This window comes from Rhagoletis zephyria, unplaced genomic scaffold (assembly GCF_001687245.7).
Source record: "Rhagoletis zephyria isolate East Lansing unplaced genomic scaffold, Rhagoletis_zephyria_1.1 Rzeph_scaffold_00007, whole genome shotgun sequence".
Classification (NCBI taxonomy): Eukaryota; Metazoa; Arthropoda; class Insecta; order Diptera; family Tephritidae; genus Rhagoletis; species Rhagoletis zephyria.
Window position 1 is genome coordinate 613,177 of NW_016157091.1, and position 21,945 is coordinate 635,121.

At 34.4% G+C, this 21,945-nt stretch overlaps 1 protein-coding gene and 1 long non-coding RNA gene across 20 annotated transcripts in view; both read left to right on the forward strand.

Annotated features, from left to right (window-relative positions):
• Positions 1-21,945, forward strand: part of shot (dystonin-like protein short stop) — an 852,754-nt gene that overhangs the window by 593,136 nt on the left and 237,673 nt on the right. For 16 of the 19 annotated variants that reach the window (XM_017608278.1, XM_017607978.1, XM_017608395.1 and 13 more), the window contains one exon: positions 3,505-3,549. The exons of the other annotated variants lie outside the window; for them this stretch is intronic. In XM_017608278.1, the coding sequence (XP_017463767.1) occupies positions 3,505-3,549 (45 nt within the window). The remainder of the gene's footprint in view (positions 1-3,504; positions 3,550-21,945) is intronic. 19 annotated transcript variants of the gene reach the window in all.
• On the forward strand, positions 18,406-18,638 carry LOC108357961 (uncharacterized). The gene is made up of 3 exons (XR_001846683.1): positions 18,406-18,428; positions 18,460-18,549; positions 18,603-18,638. It is a non-coding gene; the product is annotated as an uncharacterized LOC108357961 (long non-coding RNA).

Consider the following 21,945-nt stretch of genomic DNA (forward strand, 5'->3'; position numbering starts at 1 on the left):
TCCATACAAGTACAAAAATCAAACCAATAGATTTTTTATATAATAGATAGATTTTTTATATAATATATATATATAGCAATGAAGAACTAATAAAATGATCAGAATTGTTAAAGTTTAACAAACAAAAACCACATCAAAAGGAAAATAATGTTGACAAGACTGACTTCACAAATGATTATGTAAAAAACTTTAAAATTGGCAAGTCAAACCCATAATATATACTAATTGAAAACTACAAACAAGAAGGAAATTATTTATTGTCAAATAATAATCCCTCGAAGAAAGTTTGCAAATATCAATCAAAAAGAAAATATAAATATCAAAAGGGCAGAGATTAAAATTTAATATGATCCTTGCTTGTTCATTCAACAATTATTGTTGAAACTTGCGGTGGGGGAGTCATTTACATGTGTATAATCATATACATATATACACACTCTGTAACAACATACATTTGTACATATCGTCTGAGCACGACTCTCTCCACCATGGAGTTGCCCAATCGGAGCTCGTGCGATAAAACAAGAATGACCTCAAAAGAGTCAGTATTGGATTGAACGTAAAAGCGAACACAATGCGAATAAGGATTTATTGAAACTAAAGTTATAGTGTTGTTTAATTAAAAATAACCAATTATTTTGTATTAAGTTGCATCAAGAGCGTGCAACATAACATGAGTTACCATTTGGTACCCTTTATTTTTAATAACAATCGATGTAAATAAGCTGGTTTGAAGTAAATAATTAAATCAAATTGGTTTTTGTTTTAAAATACCACTATGCACTATCATCCACACCTTTTTGTAGAGTTTCACTACCATTTAGGAAGTGTGATTGAATTCGTCCCCTTTTTCTCCTGCTTCCAAAAACCATCCCTGTGAGTGGGGGTGTCAAATTTTAGAAAAAAGCTACTTACAAAACCTTTAATAATTTAATCATACTTTGTTTCAAATATTGATCATATTTAATTCCACATAATTTTAGAATATTCCGAGTGATGTTACCTAATTAGTTATCTCCAAAATCCCTGAAACTTGGTTACAATAAAGCCAATGTTTTATTGACGAGATCGGGTGCTTTACAGCCTTATTATTTATGTCGAATGATATGCACACGAACAATTCGTCTAAAGACGAGAAGAGAGCTTGCAATTTTGTAGCTCTGTCGTTTATCTGCGTCTTTCTTTACTTCGATTTCGCTGCAATCGTCTTGGTTACGTTTAAACCGATTAGGATGATGCTGCCGAACTCCTTTTTAAAGCTTTCATCTGTAGACGAATCATTCGTGCGGCTTATTATCTATATCGAACGTTTCGCCTGTTAGATGTTTCGTTTGCGAGTTGGTACTTTGTAAGTCGAAATCAACTGGCAGCATGGCATTAGGGATGGGTAGTGGGGGGTTGAAATTCGATTTTTTTCCGAATTTCGAACATTGCACAACCATTCGATTATTCGATTCGAAATTCGGTGGTGCAAATTCGATTTAATTCGATTTTTTTCGAATTTCGCAAAATTTTTTTTAAGGGAAACTTCTAAATCGAGTTCGGAGATGTTTGCGTTAAATATTTAACATCAAGTCATAAAGCTGGTATTTAAAAAAATTAGGAGTCGAATTAAGTTCTAAGAAAAGGGTTGCCACAGGTTAGAAAATCAAATTCAAATAATCGCTTCCGCAGATGTTTGCGTTAAATATTTAACATCAAGTCATAAAGCTGGTATTTAAAAAAATTAGGAGTCGAATTAAGTTCTAAGAAAAGGGTTGCCACAGGTTAGAAAATCAAATTCAAATAATCGCTTCCGCAGATGTTTGCGTTAAATATTTAACATCAAGTCATAAAGCTGGTATTTAAAAAAATTAGGAGTCGAATTAAGTTCTAAGAAAAGGGTTGCCACAGGTTAGAAAATCAAATTCAAATAATCGCTTCCGCAGATGTTTGCGTTAAATATTTAACACCAAGTCATAAAATCTGTATCGTTCGTCCGATTTTCAAAAAGGGGGTAGGTGTCAAATGAAATGTAGATGTGTAACATGGTTTTAGTTTTGTGCCATATGTAAGAAAATCAAAATCAAATTATTTAATAAGTTAAATAAATTACTCCAATATGGGTATCTATCGAAATGGTTTTGAATAAACTTTTTTTTTTTAATTACATTTGGGAGGGTTCCCACCTGTTTGATAAGTCGAATTTATTTAAAGAAGTGTTGTACTTAAAATACTATGCAACAATTAAAATATGTTTGATGTGCTTGAAGGGAGTGGCCACCTGTTTAAAAAGTTAATCTAAAATTACACTGTACGACAGCCGAAACCAGCCCGTACTTTGTTAACATTTTCTGAATGTCTACCCATCCAGTAGTAAAATCCTCGATGGATTTGCAAAAGTTAGCTCGTATTTTTATTTTATGGCCTACTAAGGTTTTCATATCTCGGCCTAAGTAGTTTTCAAAAAAGTCGAAAAAATAGTTAAAATAAATGTCTGAGCGAAATTAAAGGTTAAGACATATATATTAAAATTTCTTGGGAAATATTTTCGTAGAACATTTTGACCCATTATCTCCCGCCTAAAACGATCATATTTAACCCTTACTTCAAGAAATCTCGCAAAAAGCAAATTTAGGAGATCGTTTATGGATTGATATATTCTAAAAAATTATTCTCCGGAAAATTTTACTAGGGGTCTTCTCAGGCAAAAGCTTCATGCTACTAACGTAAAAGCCTCTAAAAATTTAAAATAAAAAATCAACAAAGAAACTAGTTTTTTTATAAAAAAAAATTAAAATTTAGTTTGGAATAACAGTTCCTACTTGGCACTGATTTTTTGTTTTATGCATCAGATCGAAAAACATGTATTTTTTCCTTGAATCCCTAAGACAAATGGAGTGCCACATACAGTGATGGCAAATTTAGTCAGAAAGAAAAAAATTTAAGAGTTGATTTTTTGGAAATAAAGATGAAATTCGATTTTTTCTGGAAAAATTCGATTTTATCCGAATTTTAGCACCACAAAGTTCGATTTCAAAAATTCGCTATTTTGTAGCTAAAATTCGATTAAAATTCGAATATCGAAGCTTCGAATATCGAATTTACCCATCCTTACACGGCCATCCTATTGTAAATAAAGTTCTTAAATCATAAGCCAGCTTAAACGTAATCAACGTAAAGACAAGACGAAGACGAACGATAGCGTTTCAAAGTTTAAAGCAGAGACGACATCGTCTGCACATGAATCGAGGTAAATAATAAGGCTGTAAGAAAAAAATAATTTTACTGTAAGGATTGACAAAAAAATAACAGTAGCATTATTTACATACACGTAGAAATTTGGAATAATATATGTATATATAATATATTAAGCTTACTAAACATTGCGGCTATTTGGCTGTAGTATTTGTGGAGATCTACGATTTTTACTAACCACAATAAATCTAAATTTTTGACTTTAAAATAACTACAGTCAGTTTGATTAACAAAACGCGTTTATGTTGTTTATATTTTTCCAAACAGCTTCAAAGGTTCACGTGATCAAGGGCTTAATACACGCAAACTTAAGTAAGTACATTCATTATAAGTATGTAAAGCCATATCGCGTCATTATTACTAGAGGTACGAACTGAAAGGAAAGATATTTTTCTCCACTGGAGCTTTTGTAAAAATTACGACTTTGAATACAGTACACGGTGGGCTTGGGTCAGGTTTAACCCAAAAGTCCTTGCCCGTCAAATTTTTCTCCAAATTCTCATTCTGTCATCATAACCAAATGACTTGAGTTAAAAATGAAAATCTTCTATGGAAGGATTCGAAAGATATCTCGATTATCCTTAATTTTTCGTAAGATAACTTTTCAAACTAAGTATAAAATCATCCTACAGCAAAAATTTTTGAAATAAAATCTTCGTCTATCCATCGCAAATAATATTCATTTAATTTTAGTGCAAAAGTTATTTGCTTGAGCTCTAAAATTTGCAAAAACCGCTAAACCCCATGGTTTTTACTAGTTTTTACGATGAGTCACCATACTTTTTATCCTCACTGTAGTATTTATTATATTCTTTTTAAAGCTTGTGAAAAGCCTCGCAAAGTAGTATTTAAACTTGTGTACGTCAGAAGATATGGCAGTTAGAACTTTACAAAATGAGGAACCAAAATGTTTTCAATGTGATATTTGCTTAATAACTTTTTTGGTCTGCAAAAAATCGCAAAAAGTGTGGCAATATTTTTTGAACAGAACTTAATTTCCAACACACTGACGCAAGTTTCATCTTATTCCCATGGTAGAAGCCGGAGATATAGCGAAGTGAACATGGAGGTTTCGGCTCACAGCTCGGTTGGTCCAGGGGTAATATTTTTAAACCTCTAAACGATGTACCGTTACCCGTTGAAGAGGGCGGAGGTAAATAAGCTCGAAACTATGTATTTGTGACAAGCATTATCCACATAAAATGAAAACTACTACAGTTTCATTTTATAAAATTTTTGTTTATAGAAAAATGCATAAGATAGTTCAGGTACGGTTCGGTTTGAAATATGCACTTTTTTTTGTAAATTTGGAGGTGGATTTTGCGCAAAAATACTGTGGACTGATGAGGCTATTTTTTCTAGCGCGGCCGAAGACCACCAACGCGGAAAGGAGTTTAGTGCAAAAATAGTGTTGATGGCCTAACACAAGTTTAATTTTTCTTTGCGAAAATGCTAATTTTACCCATGTTGAAATGGGCGTGTAGAAGGGGCAGGGAGGCAAAATATGACTTTTCTTAAAGTTGATACTGTGCTCTTTCTAATTAGTTTTAGATGACGTACCCCTTCCCCCTCCGTCCCCACCAAAAAATCATTATACAAATAACCGAAAATTTCCCACGCACAATATTAAATCCTCTGATTAATTGTTTGATTGTTATCAATGTGGCAAGGTACATAATTGTGTACAATTTAGATTTGTTCCCCAAGCTACTCGTATTGGCCAGCGACACTTCTTCACTGCACACTTTTGGTGCACTTTAATCGCATATATTTTTCACGCGAGACTAACCGAAACCTCAGATTTGAAAGCGGAAAAATGAATACGTGCATATGTACCCCAGTAAGATAATTATATGTGCAAAATGTTTTTCCTCATTTCAGCTCTATTAAAGAAGAGTAAAACTTTTTGCTGTATACGATAATAATAGCCTTTAGTTTATCAGTAGTTTCATATGTTAATTTGATGTTCCTTTACAACTTTAATCACCATTAACATACAATAGTTAATATTCAATAGTAAATAATTATTTGTGCAAAATCAAGTATTCAGTTCCGCCTGTTCCTGTGTCAAAAATTTTCAACAGAAAACTACAATGACTGTGTGGTAAAAACTTAAACATATAGAAGCTATTTTCATAATAAAAACCGTTTTATTATTGACATTGAACTATCTGAAGAACAGCCCGGACATATATCAGGAATGAAGGGGCATGAAATCTAGCTAAACAACTGCTGAAGTAATCGGACAGCAGAATATAAGAAGATCTTCATTTAAACCTCCCGACGACTATAGAAATAATAAGCTTGGTGCCGTATATAAGCCCCAAAAGATTGGTGCAAATGACATATTCAATAGCTACTAGGAATAGCATGATTTACCGTAAAAATTTAAATGTATTTGAATCTCTCTGTCTTAAGTAAAAGCTCACAATAAATATTATTATTATTATTATTTATTAAGCAAAGTATACAAAATACAAAACTTAATGTAGAAAAAAGAGTACAAGCTGCTAAGGCCATCGACTCACTGTTTGAAATATTTTCACTTGAGAAAATTCAATATAGCAGTGTAAAACACTAAATTGCGTAAATTGCAGTCTTTATGAAATTATTTATAGTAGATATATTACAATGAGATATAGTTTTTAAAATATTTGACGGGTTCACAGAACTAAAATGTTTTAGCCTGAAACTCTCTAAAATTAAACAGTCCTTGAGGAAGTGGTCCACTGATGCAACTCTGGAGCAAAACGGACAGGAAGCTGGAGATCCTCCGGTGAATAAGTGTCTGTGCTTGATGTCGGTATTTCCAATCCTTAAGCGTGTAAAAATTGTTGATTGGTGACGAGTAATATTGCTGGGATATATTACTCTGCTGCGATCTGGGTTGAGACTTGCATATCTGTGAACGAAACTACGCCACTCTGCACCCCGTTTCGCATGTATATGGTGTTGAATATGCTTTCTTAAGCCTTTGGGATCTAGGGACATAAATTGAAATGTAGGCGCATCTTCAAAATAACGAGCGGTTCGGTCAGCAAATTCATTCCCAATTATACCAGTATGGCCAGGAACCCAGAGTAATTTGATTTTGTTTTTATATTTTACACACAGGTCACGGATTTTTGAAACTAGTGGGGTAAAATTGTATATGTTTTAAACCGGAGTAACTGTCCGAGCAAATGACAAATTTCCCTTGGTTTTGTAAAGCGAATTCCATAGCTTTGTAAATTGCAAATACCTCAGCTGTAAACACCGATGAGTAAGTTGGTAGAACGCCACCGGATATAGTTGTACCATCTTGAGTAACGACTGCAAATGATGTATTCATTCGTTTGGAGCCATCCGTATATATTGCAGAATAATTAAGGGACGTCAATTCGTTCATTAGTTCCAAAAATTTTTGCTGATGGACCAGAGGACTGGTTTCTGATTTTTTCAAATCGTGTAGAGAAGTATTAATGGAGTTCTCATTCAGCACCCATACGGGTTGATTGTTGATTAAAGAACGCTTTTTAGGAGGGCAAATGCCAAGACTCCTTGCGTAAACGACACAACGACGAAGAGTAGAGTGAAGTTTAAAGGACCGTCTGTTACGAAAAACTGCTACCAAATTTTTAAAAATTTCACCGTTAGACGAACTAAACAGTTTAGGGATAAGCTGCATCGTAGATTCAATAATTCTTTCTTTTATTGAAGGCAATCCACTTTCAGCAAGGATGATGAAGATGTTGGAAACGCATTAATGCTACGGCGAACTGCAGCATGATATGGAGTTTCTAGCTGTTTAATATTAGTGTTAGCACACCATCCAAAAATGGGCTCTTGACAATAGGTTTTTTCTTAAATTACAACATTGGTGCCGAAAATTAAATCTCTGGTCGAAATAAACACCCATAATCTTTAAATTATTGACTATCTATAATATTATTTTCAAAATTTAATTGAGGAAAAATACAATTTTTCTTTTTGCAAATATGTAGTATTTTGCATTTAGGGATAAATAATAATGACCCAGACTGTAGTGCCCATTTTTTAAACTCGTTAAGAGCTTTACAAAAAGTAGTATTTACAAGTAGGGGATCTTTAATATTAGTATAAATTATGGCATCGTCAGCGTACATAGTTAACTTAATATTTTTTATATTCATACATATCTCGTTTAACTTATCAAATGCTACTATAAATAAAACAACCGAAAGGGGTGACCCCTGTGGAATGCCATTGTAAAGGCAATACGATTCAGAAAAATTGTTATTTACACGAACGCGAAACCGGCGATTTTTCATAAAAGCCTTTACAAATGTAAAGGCTTTTTGACCAATCTTCCAAGCCGAAAGCTGACTCAACACGGCATGTATTCCCACACGATCAAAACCCTTCTCAAAATCAGTTGCTAGAATACTGACGTGGTTCTTTGTACTAAGGGAGTCAGAAACGTAGTGTTGAAGTTGTATAAGTGAGTCCATAGTACTATGATTACGTTTAAAAGCTGTTTGATTATGGCTAATAAAGCCGTTTTTCGTAATGAACCACATTATCCTCACCGCTAGGATTTTTTCTAATATTTTACTCATACAACATAGCAGAGATATTGGCCTATAAGAAGTTGTGTGGTAAGCCGATTTTTTCGGCTTAACTATTGGAATTACAGTGGCTAAGCTCCAGACGTGTGGGAACAAATGCTTGTTGTACATATTATTGTATAGATTTAGCAGTCTTAGTTTGGCCACAGCAGGTAAATTGGACAGCATTGGATAGGAGATCCTATCAGACCCTGGCGTTTTACCTTTAGCATGACGCAGAGCAAATTCAACCTCAGAAAGAGAAAAATCTTGATCTAAGTATTTAGCAGATGAAGAAAGGTTTGAAGGAGTATATTCTTTAGAAAGCCAATAATTTTTGTCTCTTATATATATTTATCAGAAGAATTGTCATCCTTAGAATAATTAGACCAAAATTGTGAAAGGAATCTGCGATGTTAAAAGAATCTGTAACGACATCGTTATTGGATATGATAGCTCTAATAGTATTTTGTTGTTTTGACCATATCTTTTTTGGCGTTGACAATGGGGAAATTTGAGATGTAAAAATTTCAAAGCTTAGTTTTTTAGACTCTCTTACAGCTTTTTTGAAAATTACATTTGATTTTTTATAATATAAGTGATTTAAGTCAGACATGCACCGTTTGTAAACCTTCTAAGATTCAACCTTTTGGTTACGGAGATTTTGTAGATTTTTAGTCCACCAAACAGGAAAAGCTCTAGAAAATCTTCGTTTTGTTTGAGGGATAAATTTATTGGCCGCAGAACGTATTGTTTTAGTTAAGACCGCTACTTCTTTGTTAATATTTTGAGAAGGGCACAAATTATCACAAGCTAACAACTTCGTTATTTCTGATTGATACGACTTCCAGTTTGCATATTCAGTTTTAAATCTAGGTATATGGTTAATTTTTTCCAAGTAAGAATTTGTTTGTATAGAAATAGAAATAACAAAATGATCACTGCCTCTTAAAACAGAAGAGATATTCCAAAAAGTACGAGGTTTAAGTTGAGGAGAAATTAGCGAAAGGTCGACATGAGAAAAAGAAGTATGAGTAGAAAAATTAGTAGGTGAACAGTCACTCAGCACTACAAGCTGATTATGGAGAATAAAATTTTTCATTATCAGTCCCCTGCTATTGGAATATTTTGAGCCCCATTGAGGGCTCCACGAATTAAAGTCACCCGTCCGCAAAATAGGGGAAGAGAATTGGGAAAATAAATAATTTAGTTCAATTTCGGAAAAGTATTGATGTGGAGGAATATAAGTATTAATTAGGAAAAAGGAATAGTTCAAATTAATTTTTAGGGCTGTAGTGGATATTGAAGTTATTACATCAATAACCTTATGTGGAATATAATGTTTTATTAGTATACCAACACCTTGTTTACTGGTTTGAATATTAGGTAAATTTGAAAAATGCCTATGTATTCTTTAGGATAACAAATAGAATTTGGATTTATATTATGTGAAAAGTGTGTTTCCTGAATGCATGTTATATCTGGATTTTCTTCGTTAATTAATAACAATAACTCGTTGTAGTTGTTATAATACCCGTTGATGTTCCATTGAATAATTTTTAACGACATCAACAATGCAGAGGGAGAAAACAGATACAATAACAAAAATGTACATATGTATGTATAAATATGTGCGTGAAGTTAAAGATAAACGACGTGGCTAAGTGAAACTGCTTACAATATTTCCTCATCTATGTTTGAGAAATCTTGACTATCAATAACTTTGGAGAGAGATGGAAGTGGAACAAACATGGGGTTTAAGTAGGAAGGGGAAGAATTAGGTGTAATTGCTTGCGTTGGAGAATTTATTTGGGGTGAGAGTGGAGAATCAAGAGTAGCTGAATTAGGAGAAATTGAAGAGTAATTAATGGAAATATTATTGTTTTGTTCTTGTGTTGGTGGGATTATTTGAAATTGAGTTGTTGAAGAAGGGGAAATAAGTATTTTATCATTGCAATTTAAAGAGAGTTTTTGATTTGAGTTATTATTTTTGTTGTTGGATTCATCGATTTTTTTGTTGGTGTTAATATTCACACGATTTGAATTTGTTGTAGAGGTCCAGTTACTGTTTGTTGTTGTTGATTTGGATTTTGCGGTTGGTTAGAATTGGATATGACGTTGGCAAATGTGACTCCACTCTGAAGAGGGGAAACTGTTTCCTTATATTATTTCAATGCTTCGCGCATTGAGCACTTATTAATTGTTTTAATTTTGATAATCTATTTTGCTTTAATAAATTTTGTGCAATCTTTGGATGAAGATGAGTGGTCAGCCTTGCAGTTAGCACATAATGTACGAGTACAATTTGATGGAGAATGAGGGGGGAGAGAACAGTTAACGCAAACAGGAGAGCGATTACGACGTTTTGTGGTATGTCCAAGCAGCTGGCAAGATTTACAGCGCATAGGTGTGGGGAAATATTCTCTTACCAAAAATCTGGACCAAGCAATGTCGATCTTGTTGGGCAACTTGTATAGATTAAACGTTAATAACACTACACCTGAAGGTTTCAAATTTCCGTCAACATTCTTCTTAAATTTAAAAACTGATACCACTCCCTGTGAGCTAAGCTCATTAACGATTTCTTCATCCGGAACGTTATTTAAAAAAGGCGCTAACACAGTGCCTTTAACATGATTGAGAGATTCGTGGAAAGAAACCGATATTTCACAAACTCCTCCCAATTGCTTGGCTTTAATGAACTTTTGCGCAATAATATTATTATTGACGAGAAGCAGAAGTTTGCCGTCGCGAAGGGCGGTAATTGAGTGAACATCGCTACTTATTGGTTTTACTGCTGGATGAACAGCAAAAGGGGAGAACAAAGAGATTGGTTTGGAGATGTCAGATGACTCAACAACAACAAATTTTGGGTCGTCGGTTATAACTTCGGGTAGCATGGGGAATGGGTTCATCGTGGAAGATGAACTGGTTTTCCGTTTTTTTCGGTCAGGGTCTGGATCCAGCAGAGCAAAGCGATTTGCCCTTAAATTATATGGCCCAGGGGCCATATTAAATCAGAAACGAAATCAATTTACTTAAATAAAAAATAAACTTGCACACGCGAGTAAAAGAAAAACTAATATTTTAAAGGAAAAGAACCGTTGAACACCGCGCTGGTGGGCCTCACGTAATCAGTAGGAAATCGCAAAAACAGTAACCAAAAAATCTGTAGCAAGAGAGACGTCTGCTCAACGCGAGAGATAGTCGGTGACTGTCACAATAAATAATAAACACAGTTTTGGTACTTATGTTGAAGAAATATATAGCTACACCACATCCCACTCTATGGCACGAAAATGTATTTTTAGCACTTTACAAAAACTACAAATTTTGTAGGAAGAATTGAAAATCGCTATTTTCAATGATGAAAGAAACTCCAATATAGTTGATCCAGATGCCTACCACAACTTGGAGAGTCATTCAGCTTCCAAGGCAAACCTGTCCTTGGCGAAAAGGATCTTTGGTTTAAAGTAAAAAGCATATATGTGGCTTTGGAAAACAAATAAAATCTTTTCACTATGGGAAAAATGAATATCAGGAATGAGAAACATTCTTTGCGCATTAAGTTGGCAAATTTTCGCTCATTTCGACCGAAGATATTCGAAAATTCCAGCGGTAAAACGTTGTTATTCACACCGTGCGAACAACAAAATCGTTTTTCTAGGAACAAAATACCTTCCGCAAAGCGTAAAACAAATAAAATTGTCCAATAGCAATACAATCCAATACCAACAAATAAAAACATCTTTATCTCATCTACATCATCGACATTTAAAAAATCTTGAAAAGTAGTCTGTATCCTAACACTTGTTTCTTTGGACATATAAATATTTTCTACGAAAATTTCAGCATAATGATACAATTAAATTATCTTCTAATATATAAAAATCTCGTGTCACAGTGTTAGTGGTCGAACTCCTCCGAAACGGCTGGACCGATCTTTATGAAATTTTTTGTGTATATTTGGTAGGTATGAGAATCGGATGTAAAGTATATTTCATACCGCTAGGTGCAGGGGGCGTGGCACCTCCCATACAAACCGAATATTTCATACTGCATATCTCTGGAAGTGTTCATGGTAGAGTACTCTAACTTGGTATGCAGATATATCAAACCAATCGCATGCTCATGAAAAAAAATTGTGGTTATTGGAAAAGGAGGCGTGGCACTTTCCATAAAACCGAATTTTTCATGCTGCATATCTCTGAAAGTGTTCATGGTAGAGTACTCGAACATGGTATGGAGATATATGAAATCAATCGCATACTCATGGAGAAAAATTCGGACTATTTGAAATGGGGGCGTGGCACTTCCCATACAAACAGAATTTTTCATAATAAGTACCTCTAGAAATGTTCATGGTAGAGTACTGGAACTTTATATGGGCATGGCACCTCCCATACAAGTCGAATTTTTCTTATTGCATATCTCTATAATTGTTCTTGGTAGAGTACTGGAACTTGGTGTGGTGATATATGAAATTAATCGCATAGTCATGTAGAAAATATGGAGCTATTGGAAAAGGGGTCGTGGCACCTACCATACAAGCCGAATTTCATACTGCATATCTCTGGAAGTTTTCGTGGTACAGTACTGGAACACTTCGTGTGGAGATATATGAAATTAATCACATGCTCATTGAGAAAAAACGGCTCTTTAAAAAGGGGGCGTGGAAAAGTAATCCGCCAGTTGGCGCTGGAGTTGAGTTAGTACTAAAAATTTTTTTATGATCCGATTTGGCGAACATTCAAAACATGTATTAGAAACGGTGCTGAGGTCGAGTTACTACTAAAAATCTAAAAAGTGAAAAAAAGGTGCCGTGAATGTCAGACTAAATCGACCCGTTGCACTATTGAGTATATTGAACTCTCGTGTGTTACGATTGACCCAATGGATGTGATTTGCCAATATTATTATGCGTTAGAGCCTCATTCGAAGAAACCAGTGTTGAGTTGTGCAGTGGTAAATCTCAAATCACCACCTGTCGAAATACCTTAAAAGCCAGTTTCATGAAAGCAATTTAATGAAAATTTATTTATTTAGTTGAATTTAATATAGAACCTGACAGAAAAACATAATTCTTCACTTAAATTACTTTCGCGAAACTGGCTTTTAAGGTATTTCGTCTCAGTTTATGTATGTATATTATATTTCTGTTGAACAAGGATACGCATTGATATTGAAATTGCCACTAACTATAAGATAAAGTTCCTAGGGCACATTCACTATAGATCCGGCTCATTGTGCCCACCAGGGATCTTCTCATGGACATAACACTTTCGTTCGGTTATTTAAGGCGGCAAACGACCACCAAACGATAGTCTTAGCCGACGAATGTGCAGTACAAATCGTAAATGTGGATTGTTGGAGAAACTGTTGTACCAAAATGTTTAAATTAAAAATCTAATTTTGGGCGGGACGAAGTTCGCCGGGTCTGCTAGTCTTGTTATAAACTAATGCATATTCATAGTTTTTTGATATTCTTTAGATAAAGTAAATGAATACAATTATTGGGAAGATATCAAGGATCTAGTATTGGTTTTTCATTTAACTAGTTGAAGATGAAATATTACACATATAATTTTTTTACTGGGGTATTTATATATGTGTGTATGTACTAGGGATGTTGCGAATGTGGAATATTGACATCCGCGGATGCGAATGCGGATGCCAAGTATTTTTAAGAAATAATTTAGGTGAGTAAATTAGGTGATTTAGTTAAATAAAAAATGGAAAGGTTAATGATTTTTAATAATGTTTGTTTTTAGTACTTGAATTTAAAAATTGGAAAATTTTATTTAATAAAAAGTTTTCAAAGGGTCGTAAATAAAACCACTAAATAACTACTCGCTCGAGGCGGCAAACTTGAAAAACTTGAAAGTTGACAAATTTGTAAATTCTTTTCGATTTACGCTGCACCATTGCACTATTGCGGTGCAAGGATTCCCTTCTAAGAATTGCATCGGGGCTGCAAATGTCGGATGTATCCTCCTGACTTTCATCTTCACAATCTAGCATCATGGCAAGATCGTTGTTTTCCAAAGAATTCTTCGTTCCCATTCTTTTGGTTGTTTCTGAATTTGAAGAACCTGTAACGTCAACAGCGTCTTTCGATTTTAGTTTTTGTAATTCAGTTTTAATCCTTTCTTCTGTGACTGGCCAGATATACGTTTTATCAGTGCACTTGCACAATATTCCAGGGGCCGAAAATAACAGTTATTTTTTACAAGTTAAACTTGGCATAATATTTTTATTTCCGAAATAAAAGTCCTTCCCGGATAATAACCAAACAGCATATCAAAATTAAACAAATTTGGTATCATATAAAAGAGGACTGAAATAGCTTTTAAACAGAAATAACGAACCAAGGTTACCGCCTCTATTTATATTTTTTTTTATCATTTAATACTAAAGAAATTCATATACCTCACCTAAGGTTTGTTCTATGGTAATTAATTAACATTTTTGATGTGTATACATCTTTATTTTCGGTAGGGGTAAAATTTGCGGAGCTGCAACGCATAGCCCAGCAGAAAATATCGAATGGCTGATTTGTCGCTTTTTAAACTTGACGTCGCGATTGTTATTGCTAATTATATACATTACTTTGTTAATTTGTTTAAAACCGTATTAAAAGCAAACTGCAAAAAAAAACGTTCGGAAATGCATCATAAATGCATAAGTGCATAAATGTTTGCGAACTGCAAAAAACAACGTTCGGAAATGCATCACCAAAATTTTTTTTCGAATAACGGAATGAAAAAAAAACAATCATCAAGTGCACCCTGCGAATTTGCTACCTTGTATATGCGTTTCCTTTTTGTAGCACTGCGCCTAAAAATGCACAAAGGCTGCAGCGGAAAAGGAAGGAACTACGCGATGCGCCTTTGCACAGCATGTTATGGGTGTTTCCAAAATTATTTCTGGTGTTTTGCAGCAGAAATCTTTTGATTAGAAGAACCCTGTGTTTACTTGCTGTTGCAAATGTTTGCATACATTTAGGCATATGCAGAGGAAGAGGAATTGCGATTCCAATTATTATTACTTCCGATTATGCAAACTCCGCGCAGCATACGGCTATGTGCCTTAAGTTTGTATGTGCATTAGACTGCGCCACCAAAAAAAGTTGCGGGTTTTCCGCCGAGATTACAAAATCTATTATATTTTAAGACGTCCACCAAAATATTTCGGAAAAATATTTAGATTTAAGCGAGCTGGACAGTGTTGCCATTTTAGCCGTTTTCCGGCTAGATTTAGCCGGTTGCGATAGCAAACAGCCGGAGAAATTTCGATTTAGCCGACAGCCGATTTGTTAGCCTTTTGCAGAAAAAAATTAGCCGATTTTGCTATTTGCCTTGTTTTCTTAAATTTCAAATTTGTATATATGTTTCTATTTTTGACTAAGCGACCCAAAATCTGTTAGAAATGGATACAAGCCTTATCGTGGAGAAAAATTTCATGTCAGGCAGGGTTGTATGAAATTGGGCCGATTTCGCTTATTTTTATTTTAAACGAAGAAGGGATTTTCTTTATAAAATGTTTGTTATAAATGTCTTAATTTTAAGTGTGAAGTTTTATTCGCAAACTTAGAAAATAATAAATTGTTTCACTGTTAAGACACTTAAGATGCGTTTGTGTTTGGATATAGTGCCAACAGAAAAAATATTACATGTAGATATTGTCTTCCCAGATAGCGCATATTCAATTCTGTCTAAATTACAAAACATCATTTTTGCCCACTCCCAAAGGTTTAAGGTAAGGGAAAAATTGATATTTTCAAGCACTATGTACACATATCGCTAGCTTAGAAAGAAAAGTTGCTAAGTCCCATTTTAAAAATTTTACAGGAGAGGAAAAAATCTTTCTATAGCCATTTTCTTTAACTACTTCGCAAGACTTTGAATCAAACATTTTGCGCGTTTAAAGCAAAGAAAAACTCCATAAGAATCAGAAGGTTTCAATATTTATTAAAAGATGTCGTATTATTTTGGCCTTATCGGATTTGTGGTGCTTCTTTTGGACTTAGCAAATTTTCCTTTTATTGCTTATGAAGAGGAAAAAATAAAATAAGTGCCTTTATAATTTTCGAAACGATGCGTGTTCAATTTCTTAAGCCTCCTATATCAAAATATGAGTTTTTATAAAAAGTGGACTTAGCAACTTTTCACACTAAGCTAGCGATATGTATTTTTTTAAACAAACTTTTTTGCTGAGAACTTATTTAAATTCCAAAAACCAAATGCCAACTTGAATTAAAGGAACCAACACTGAAGTGACTCAAAATGAAAATAAAAAAGCACATATTTCTATNTAAAAAACGGAATCTACGTGTATATATCTTGTCAGTCCGACTTCTTCAACATACGTTTCAATTTCTTTGGCGGGTTTACTATATTGACTCTGGTTGAGATTGCATTCCGATTGAGAATACAGTTTTTTTTGGCCGAGTACCTTTCAAATCATTGGAATTAACTGAATTAATTAAGTAAACAAGTATTAACTTACATTTTACATTTTAAAATCGCTCCAGATTGTAAATTTTTAAATTTAACGAACTTGTTTATTCAAATTATCGTCGACAAAAAATCCAACCATTTGCCACAATCATATGTTTTTCCTAATAGCAAATTCTTGCTGGCAAAAATTTTTCCGGCTGGAATTTGTAACTTCTCTCCAAGAAATAGTCTTTTTACTCGTGATTTATTTAAATAAAACATGTAAAATTTAGTTGAAACATTTTAGCCGGATTTACTTGCCAATTTAGCCGGTTCGTCCAAAAAGTTCTGGCAACACTGGAGCTGAACCGACTTGAAAATAACTCCAAAAATGGAGTTTTTTATGAATAAAAATAGTTTCTTAAAGAACTTTTTGGAAAAAGACCCCGCAGATGAAAAAACAGATTAGGCTTAAAAAATCTGCATAAAAATATTTAAAAATCTCTTCAACGGAATCGTAATAATGAGATTTTTGATGCTGTTTTTTTTCTACTTTTTTCAAAGATTGGTTTACAAAAACTTGAATAACTGGGCCAAAACTATTCTGATTTAGACATATGGGATCTCTGTAGAAAGGTATTTTCCCACTATTTTTTATTTATATGCAGAAAAAGTCATTCGAGTCCCAATTTTTTACCAAATACCAACGCATATTAATTCAACTTTGAATGATGTTCGTTCATCCTACCTTTCTCTTTCATCCTTTGAATGAGCTTATTAGCAAAGAACTAAAAAAGGTGAGAAAAACCTTTCCAATGATACCTCCCAAGTCTAAACCGGAAGAGTTTAGGTACAGTTATTCAAGCTTTTCTTATACCAGTCTTTGAAAAAAGTTTAAAAGCAGCATCAAAAATCTCATTATTACGATTCCGTTAAAAATTTTTTTTTTTATTTTTAATTGAATATTTTTATATAAATTTTTTAAACTTAAACCGTTTTGTCATTTGTTTCAAAAACATCTTTCAGAAACTATTTTTATTCATGAAAAACTCCATTATTGGAGGTATTTTCAAACCGGTCCAGCTCGCTTAAATCTTAATATTTTTCCGAAATATTTTGGTGGACGTCTTAGAATATAATCTATATCTATACTATCTACCTATACTCTATACTAATTATATAAAGAGGAGTCCCTTTTTTTGTAACAGGTAATCTCGCGAACGGCTGGTCCGACTTCATGAAATTTTGTATAAAAATAGCCTTCAGCAACCACCATGTTTTAGGCCAAAAAAAATTTACTTTTTTCCGGTAGGTGGACCAGGGACCGACCTATTCGAAAAAATCTTAGTATGGCCCGATTTGCTTAAAATTTGGTATGTAGGTAGCTTTTTGCCTAGATTAGCATATAGGATCCTTTTCTTTCCGTGAAGTGGACCAGGGACCGACCTATTCGAAAAAATCTTAGTATGGCCCGATTTGCTTAAAATTTGGTATGTAGGTAGCTTTTTGCCTAGATTAGCATATAGGATCCTTTTCTTTCCGTGAAGTGGACCAGGGACCGACCTATTCGAAAAAATCTTAGTATGGCCCGATTTGCTTAAAATTTGGTATGTAGGTAGCTTTTTGCCTAGATTAGCATATAGGATCCTTTTCTTTCCGTGAAGTGGACCAGGGACCGACCTATTCGAAAAAATCTTAGTATGGCCCGATTTGCTTAAAATTTGGTATGTAGGTAGCTTTTTGCCTAGATTAGCATATAGGATCCTTTTCTTTCCGTGAAGTGGACCAGGGACCGACCTATTCGAAAAAATCTTAGTATGGTCCGATTTGCTTAAAATTTGGTACGTAGGTAGCTTTTTGCCTAGATTAGCATATAGGATCCTTTTCTTTCCGTGAAGTGGACCAGGGACCGACCTATTCGAAAAAATCTTAGTATGGTCCGATTTGCTTAAAATTTGGTACGTAGGTAGCTTTTTGCCTAGATTAGCTTATAGGATCCTTTTTCCGGGAAGTGGACCAGGGTCCGATCTATTCGAAGAAATCGTATTTATGGTCCGATTTGCTTAATATTTGGTGCGTGGGTAGCTTTTTGCCTAGATTAGCATATGGGATCCTCTTTTCCGCGAAGTGGACCAGGGACCGATCTATTCGAGAAATCTTATCTATGGTCCGATTTGATTAAAATTTTGTACGTAGGTAGCAATTTCGAACATAAATAGCTTTGAGCAACCACCATATCAAGGGGCGAATTTGTCACTAGGCAAGTTTTTTTCGCGGCAATCAGAAACAACAGATACAGCCAAAATATAGTAATGATATATAATATATATATACTAATATATTTCGAACGCCGTTTTCTTAGTGTTCGCAAAGCTCAAGAACGGCTGAACCGATTATTTTGAAACTTCAGACACCTGCCGCACGTGTTCAAGGATGGTTTACGGCTAAAAAAATTCTATATGTAAAGGAGGCGTGGCACTTGCAATACAACCCGAATTTTTTCAAACTCCATATCTCTGGAAGTGTTCATGATAGAGTTCTGGAACTTCGTTTGGAGACAAACGAAACCAATCGCATACCCTTGGAGAAAAATTTAAGCTACACTAAAGCCTGCTTAAGTACCTCATGAAAAATGTCAGCTTTTTGAGGTACTTAGGCGGGTTGGGTACTTAAAAGAACCCGCTTTAGTACCTCGATGCGGGTACTTAAGCGAGCATAATTATTGATGTAGTTACATCTTTTTGTTAACTTACATAAATATGTAAATCCTTGAAAAAACATAAACATTTAATGAAGTATACATATTTATTTAAGATTTTTCAATTAAAATATAGTTCATTCCCTAACAAATACCATGAAAACCTAAGCTTAAGTTTTTATAGAACACGTAAAGAAAAAATTCACCAATATTGTGTGATGATTGATGTGTTTTTCGAGTATTCGAGCCCATTCAATTTTACTGTAATAATTTGCAAGTTTCAAGTGGCTCAAAATTACCGTTGATTTTTTATAATTTTTTGCCGAAGGTGTGTAACGCTGCCACTGAGATTCAAAATATGTAAATATTTTAAGGAATTTTAAAAGAGCACTTAAAAGGGGAAACTTATGAGTAAAATGGTAAATGGGGCACGAAAAATTTAGGTACTTAGGCGGGTTGGGTAAATAAGCGGGGAGGTACTTAAGAAAGGGATTTTCGTCAGATTACATTAAAAAATTCACGGTGCCCAAAAATTTGGGTTACTTAAGTGGGTTAGGTACTTAAGCGGGGGGGTACTTAAGCGGGTTTCACTGTAGTGAAAATAGGGGCGTGGAACCTCCCATACAAACCGAATTTCTCATGCTACATATCTCTGAAAGTGTTCATGGTAGAGTTCTGGATCTTGGTATGGAGATATACGAAATTAATCGCATACTCTATGAGAAAAATAGGAGTTATTGAAAAAGGGGGCGTGGCACCTCCAATACAAACCGATTTGTTCATACTGGATATCTCTGGAAGTGTTCATGGTAGAGTTCTGGATCTTGGTATGGAGATATACGAAATTAATCGCATACTCTATGAGAAAAATAGGAGCTATTGGAAAACGGGGCGGGGCACCTCCCATACAAACCGAATTTTTCATACTGCATATCTCTGGAAGTGTTCATGGTAGAGTTCTGGATCTTGGTATGGAGATATACGAAATTAATCGCATACTCTATGAGAAAAATAGGAGCTATTGAAAAAGGGGGCGGGGCACCTCCAATACAAACCGATTTGTTCATACTGGATATCTCTGGAAGTGCTCATGGTAGAGTTCTGACGCTTGGTATGGAGATATAAGAAATCAATCGCATAATCCTGAAGAAAAATTTGAGCTATTGGAAAAGGGGGCGTGGCACCTCCCATACAAACCGAATTTTTCATACTGCATATCTCTGGAAGTGTTCATGGTAGAGTTCTGGAACTTTGTATGGAGATATACGAAATCAATCGCATACTCTATGAGAAAAATAGGAGCTATTGGAAAACGGGGCGTGGCACCTCCAATACAAACCGAATTTTTCATACTACATATCTCTGGAAATGTCCATGGTAGAGTATTGGAACTTAGTATGGAGATATATGAAATCGATCGCATACTCATGAAGAAAAATGGGAGCTATTGGTAAAGGGGGCGTGGCACCTCCCATACAAACCGAAATTTTATACTGCATATCTCTGAAAGTATTCATGGTAGAGTACTGGAGCTTCGTATGGAGATATGTATGTATGTATATGAAAGCAAGCCCATACTCACGGAGAAAATTGGTCCTATTTGAAAAGGGGGCGTGAGGCCTACCAACGTACCGACTTTTAGCTATCTTTGAATGTATTTATCATTCTTCTGTAGGTGTGTTTGTAAGTGAAATCCTCCTAAATGATTGTACGGATTTTAACGAAATTTTTTGTGTGTTTGAGTGGGTCTCTGGATGGTTTAGTTTCACAATTCAATCCGCCAGTTGCGCTGTAGTTGAGTTATTACTAAAAACCTTATTTGCGACTCGATTTGGCTAATATTTTAAATATGTATTGGTCATGGTAAGAGCAATACTATTGCAAAAAACAGCTGCCAGGTGGTGCTGAGGTCGAGTTATTACTAAAAATCGACAAGTGAGAAAAGGTGCCGTAAATGTCAGACTAATTCGGCCTGTTGCACCATTGAGTATATCGAACTCTCATGTGTTACGATTACCAGTATATAATACGTGAAGGCATTTTTTGTGCAGCATAAAAGATCTGCACCGTTCGCTCAATTTTCAAAAATGGGGTGTCAAATTAAAGCGCTTGGCCTGTAGATGTGCAATAAGGTTTCACTTTCTCGAAAAGAGTTACCACCTGTTAAATAATTAAACTCAAGTTATTTACTAATCAATTTACTATTCAATACAACACCTTTATAGTCAGCAGAAGCTGCATATTTTTACTACNCTCGAAAAGAGTTACCACCTGTTAAATAATTAAACTCAAGTTATTTACTAATCAATTTACTATTCAATACAACACCTTTATAGTCAGCAGAAGCTGCATATTTTTACTACTATGAGTACAACTAATAAATGTGATTTCAAATGAACTATTTTTTAACATTGAATAAGAAAAAGACTAAGGAACAAAGTATTGCAATGATTTTTATGCATACGCGATATACCACTTTTAATACATATTAATGTATGTACATAAATAAATGAATAGATTCTTGAATGATTATTTGTTTTGTAATGTTATTTTTTATGTTTTTCTTTCGTTATTATAAAAGTTTATCAAGAACATTTCGTCACTAATAAAGGCGCGAGCTCAAAAGTTGACCGCGAAAAAAGGCGCATAAAAAAAACTTCAGCGAAGAAAGACGCGTTAAAATATTTGACGGCGAAGAAGGACGCGTAAACTTATTTTCGCGGTCAACTATGTTCGCGGTTGTAATAGTATGTACATTCCGTAAAGAGTTTTTGGCGAATAATGCTGAAGTGACAGGACTTGGCCATGTATAAATCTATGATTACGCGTCTTTCTTCGCCGTCAACTAGGTTACGCGTCTTTCTTCGCCGAAGTTTTTATTAAGCGCCGTTTTTCGTACATTTTTTGTATGCGTATTTTTTCGCCGTCGAAACACTAGCGCGCCTTTATTCGTCTCTAGAGACGATTTGTTCTTGAATGAATTTATATTCAGGTAGTTTTTTTTTTT